This window comes from Salvelinus sp. IW2-2015, unplaced genomic scaffold (assembly GCF_002910315.2).
Source record: "Salvelinus sp. IW2-2015 unplaced genomic scaffold, ASM291031v2 Un_scaffold2278, whole genome shotgun sequence".
In the NCBI taxonomy this organism is placed as follows: Eukaryota; Metazoa; Chordata; class Actinopteri; order Salmoniformes; family Salmonidae; genus Salvelinus; species Salvelinus sp. IW2-2015.
In genome coordinates, this window is record NW_019943605.1 from 49902 (window position 1) to 53598 (window position 3697).

Consider the following 3697-nt stretch of genomic DNA (forward strand, 5'->3'; position numbering starts at 1 on the left):
AGTAATAGGGAGTGTAATGCACTTATAGTAGGGAGTGTAAATGCACTATATAGTGGGGGTGTAAATTGCACCTATATAGTGGGGAGTGCTAATGCAGTACTATAAGTGGGGAGTGGTAAATGCACTATAGTAGTAGGGAAAGTGATAATGCCACTATATAGTAGGGAGTGTAAATGCCATTATCTATGTAGGGAGTGTAAATGCACTATATACAGTAGGGAGTAATGAATATGTGTCGGCTGAGGTCAGAAAGTGACTGAAAGTGTGAGAGTGTAAAATGATGTCTATATAGTAGGAGGTGTAATGCACTGATTAGTAGGGAGTGTAAATACCTGCATAAGGGAGTGTAATTCACTTATAGTAAATAGGTGCCATTTGGGTGTAGTCTGTTGTTTAAAAAAGACCGGTGGTAATCGACCTGTTCTTGAAAGAACGGGTCTGAAGCTTTGCTGCTCGGTACGCCCTCTGCACACTACTAGTAAGACAACTGGAACAGACCGCTTCCTGGGTGGCAGATGATGACGATTTTAGACTCGGACTCGTTCCACCTCTATATTAAGCATACTGGAGCAGTGCTCCGTCCTACTCAGGAATGGAACTGTGTTTTACATAATACATTAATCATTATATAAGGACTAGTTTGAAAAGAAATAATTAAATGTCCCATCAAATACAGTTCACAAGCTGGGTACAAAAGCTGGGTCACAAAGCTGGTCCAAAGCAGTCAAAAAGATGGTCACAAAAGCTGGTCACAAATAGCTGGGTCACAAAGCTGGGGGTCCACAAAAGGCTGGTAACAAAGCTGGGCACAAAAGCTGGGTCAAAAAGTGGGTACAAAAGTGGTTAGCCTGGGATAAGATTCACTATGAGGAGTTGTAACATAAATGTACAGTAACTAGGGTGCAGCATATTACATTGGGCGGATTCCAATATTTTTTGACAAAAAAAGCGACAAGATATCGATATCGATATTATGAATTCCGTTATCTTGGCGTTAATAGATTTTAATCTTTGTGTTGTCTCTCTGAAATGTTCTTACTCTTTCAGATGACTGCTCGACTTAAACTTGTTAKGTTGGAWGTGTGKGCTTKGTTTTTTTRCTGCTTTTGTTCGAAGTCTCTGGACATCCYGGGGTGAAGCACTTTCAAATGAGTCATTAGGTTCGTGGTATTGAACGATTTCACCTTCTCCCCTCTGGAAACAAATAGCAGCACAAATGTTGCATATGGCCTTTTTGTTATCTTCCTTTGAAACTTCAAAATAGATCCACACAAGCAGACATTGTGGGCCAGGTTAGGAATACTGTATTGCACGTGTAGCGCTGTATTTTTCGTGGCGTCATTGCGTCACCMATCTATATTATACAGGTACGCACGTCAGCTTTGACATCGGTTTTGCACATCGGCGTTAAACTATACGTAGAGCCGATGTTGGCATTTTTAGRTAATYTCGCCCGATTCCGATATGCTTACCGATATATCGTGCATCCCTAGTTGTAACCAATCAGCACTGATGAATTAGTTTGAATGTCAAGAGGTTTGATAAGCATGGCTTTCCATTGGTTCAATCTACAAAACATCATCTTGGGGCGATGTTGTATTTTGTCAATCAATGTTTATCTTCAGATCCCATCACCGACCTGTTTGAAGTAGCTGTCTGTCTGTCTGTCTGTCTGTCTGTCTGTCTGTCTGTCTGTCTGTCTGTCTGTCTGTCTGTCTGTCTGTCTGTCTGCTCACCTGTTTGAAGTACTGGTCAGGGTTGGTGTTAAACAGGCTTCCCTCTGAAGCAGAGATCTCAGCCTCGAAGATGATTCCCTGGCTGGTTCCCACTAGGATGGGCCCAGTGTTGGTCTCTGTCCGTCTCTGGTCCTCAGTGAGCGTTGTTCCCAGCCTACACTATATGCTACGACAGGGTGCAACGGTGGGTCGTTCGTCGGCTGGAGACACATGAGAGCCACAGATTGCAGAAATGGGGACACGCTTCTGGGTGTTCCTCGCTTCTCAGATACAGAGCACATACACTCGGGTACTGGAGTAGAAATGTCAGAGGCAAGTAGAGTGAGACCCCTTGCGGGAAAGGAGAGGGTTGGACCAGAGTTATACACTGGCGTACTAGAGAGCCAATCACCAGGTGGGACCATAGCTAGAAGCGAATGGAACGAGGGGAGACCGAGAGTTTATAACTGGTACTCAGAAGAAATCACTGTAGACAGGTGAGAGGCTACTGCAGGGAAGCCAGAGATGGGGTATGACAGAAGTCATACAAATGGTAATTCGAAGGTGAAGTAATCACCAGGTATGAGCCGGGCACTGCAGGGAAGTACGACGGGGAGACCAGAGTTATATCTGCGCTACTGAGAGAAAATCACCGAGGTTAAGACCTCTCGCAGGGGGAAGGGAGAGGGGGAGACACCAGAGTGCTAAATCTGGTACGTTGGAGAGAAATCACCTAAGGTGGGACCGGCTGTTCAGGGAAGTGAGAGGGGAGACAGAGTTATAAACTGGTATTCTTGAGTAGAAATAGACCAGGTGAGAGACCATGCCAGGGAAGGAGAGGGGGAAGACCAGAGTTATAAGAACTGGTCCTTGAGAGATGTAACACTATGATAGTGAAATCAGCATAACACACAGATATGAACCCGCTCTGGTTCCGTGGTTGGAAAAGGTGCTTACTATCGCAGGTGGTTTAGCTGATCACGGCATACTCTATTCTCAACAGACAACGTTCACAGACAAGGTTTACTGTCTGTAAACGCTCTATTTCAACAGACACCTTCACAGATAGAGGTTTATGGACGTTGACAAGTGAAACCTATTGTGAAGGTGTTCCTGTTTGATAATGAGAGTTGGTTACGACGTGAGTAAAACCTAATTTCCAACAGACACCTTTCACAGATAGATAGGTAGGATAGGTTTTTTACTGTCGGACGTCGTACTACTGTCTGTGAAGGTGTCCTGTTGAAATAGAGTGCAATTCAATCCCAGAACAACAGCAAAGGAGCTCTTGTGGATTGCTGGAGGATACAGGTACAAGTATCTGTATATCCAGTAAGACGAGTGCTATATCGACATAGGGGGGTACCTGAAAGGCCGCGTCAGCAAGGACAGAAGCCACTGTCCAAACCGCCCTAGCCATAAACAGACAGACTACAGTTTGGCAACTGAACATCAGGGGACAAAGTATCATACTTTTTGGGAGAAATGTCCTTGGTCTGATGAAAGCAAAAATAGAACTGTTTGGCAAAATGACCATCGTTATGTTTGGAGGAAAATGGGGGAGGCTTGCAAGCCGAAGAACAACCTTACCCAACTGTGCAAACGCACGGTGGTGGCAGCATCCCTGTTGTGGGGGTGTTCTTTGTCTGCAGGAGGACTGGTGTACTTCACAAAATAGCTGACGATCATGAGGCACGGAAATCTAGTGTGGATTATGATAGATTGAAGCAACATTCAAGACATCAGTCAGGAAGCATTAAAGCTTGGTCGCAAGATGGGTTTCCGAAATGTGAAATAACCCCAAGCATACTTTTCCCCAAAGATTGTGGCAAAATAGCTTAAGGACCACAAAGTCAAGGCTATAGTGGAGATGGCCATCACAAAGCCCTGACCTCAATCCTAGTTTAGAATAGTTTATGTGGGCAGAACTGGAGAAAGTGTGTGCGGCAAGGAGGGCTACAAAACTTTGGGACTCAGTTACG

At 44.7% G+C, this 3697-nt stretch overlaps 1 protein-coding gene across 1 annotated transcript in view; it reads right to left on the reverse strand.

Moving 5' to 3' along the window:
- LOC112073502 (vacuolar protein sorting-associated protein 18 homolog) overlaps positions 1–3697 on the reverse strand; it is a 30496-nt gene that overhangs the window by 16171 nt on the left and 10628 nt on the right. Inside the window, exons 4-5 of the mRNA XM_070440173.1 lie at positions 3306–3417; positions 1737–1862 (exon numbers count right to left, since the gene is read on the reverse strand). Coding sequence (XP_070296274.1) covers positions 1737–1862; positions 3306–3417 — 238 coding nt within the window. The remainder of the gene's footprint in view (positions 1–1736; positions 1863–3305; positions 3418–3697) is intronic.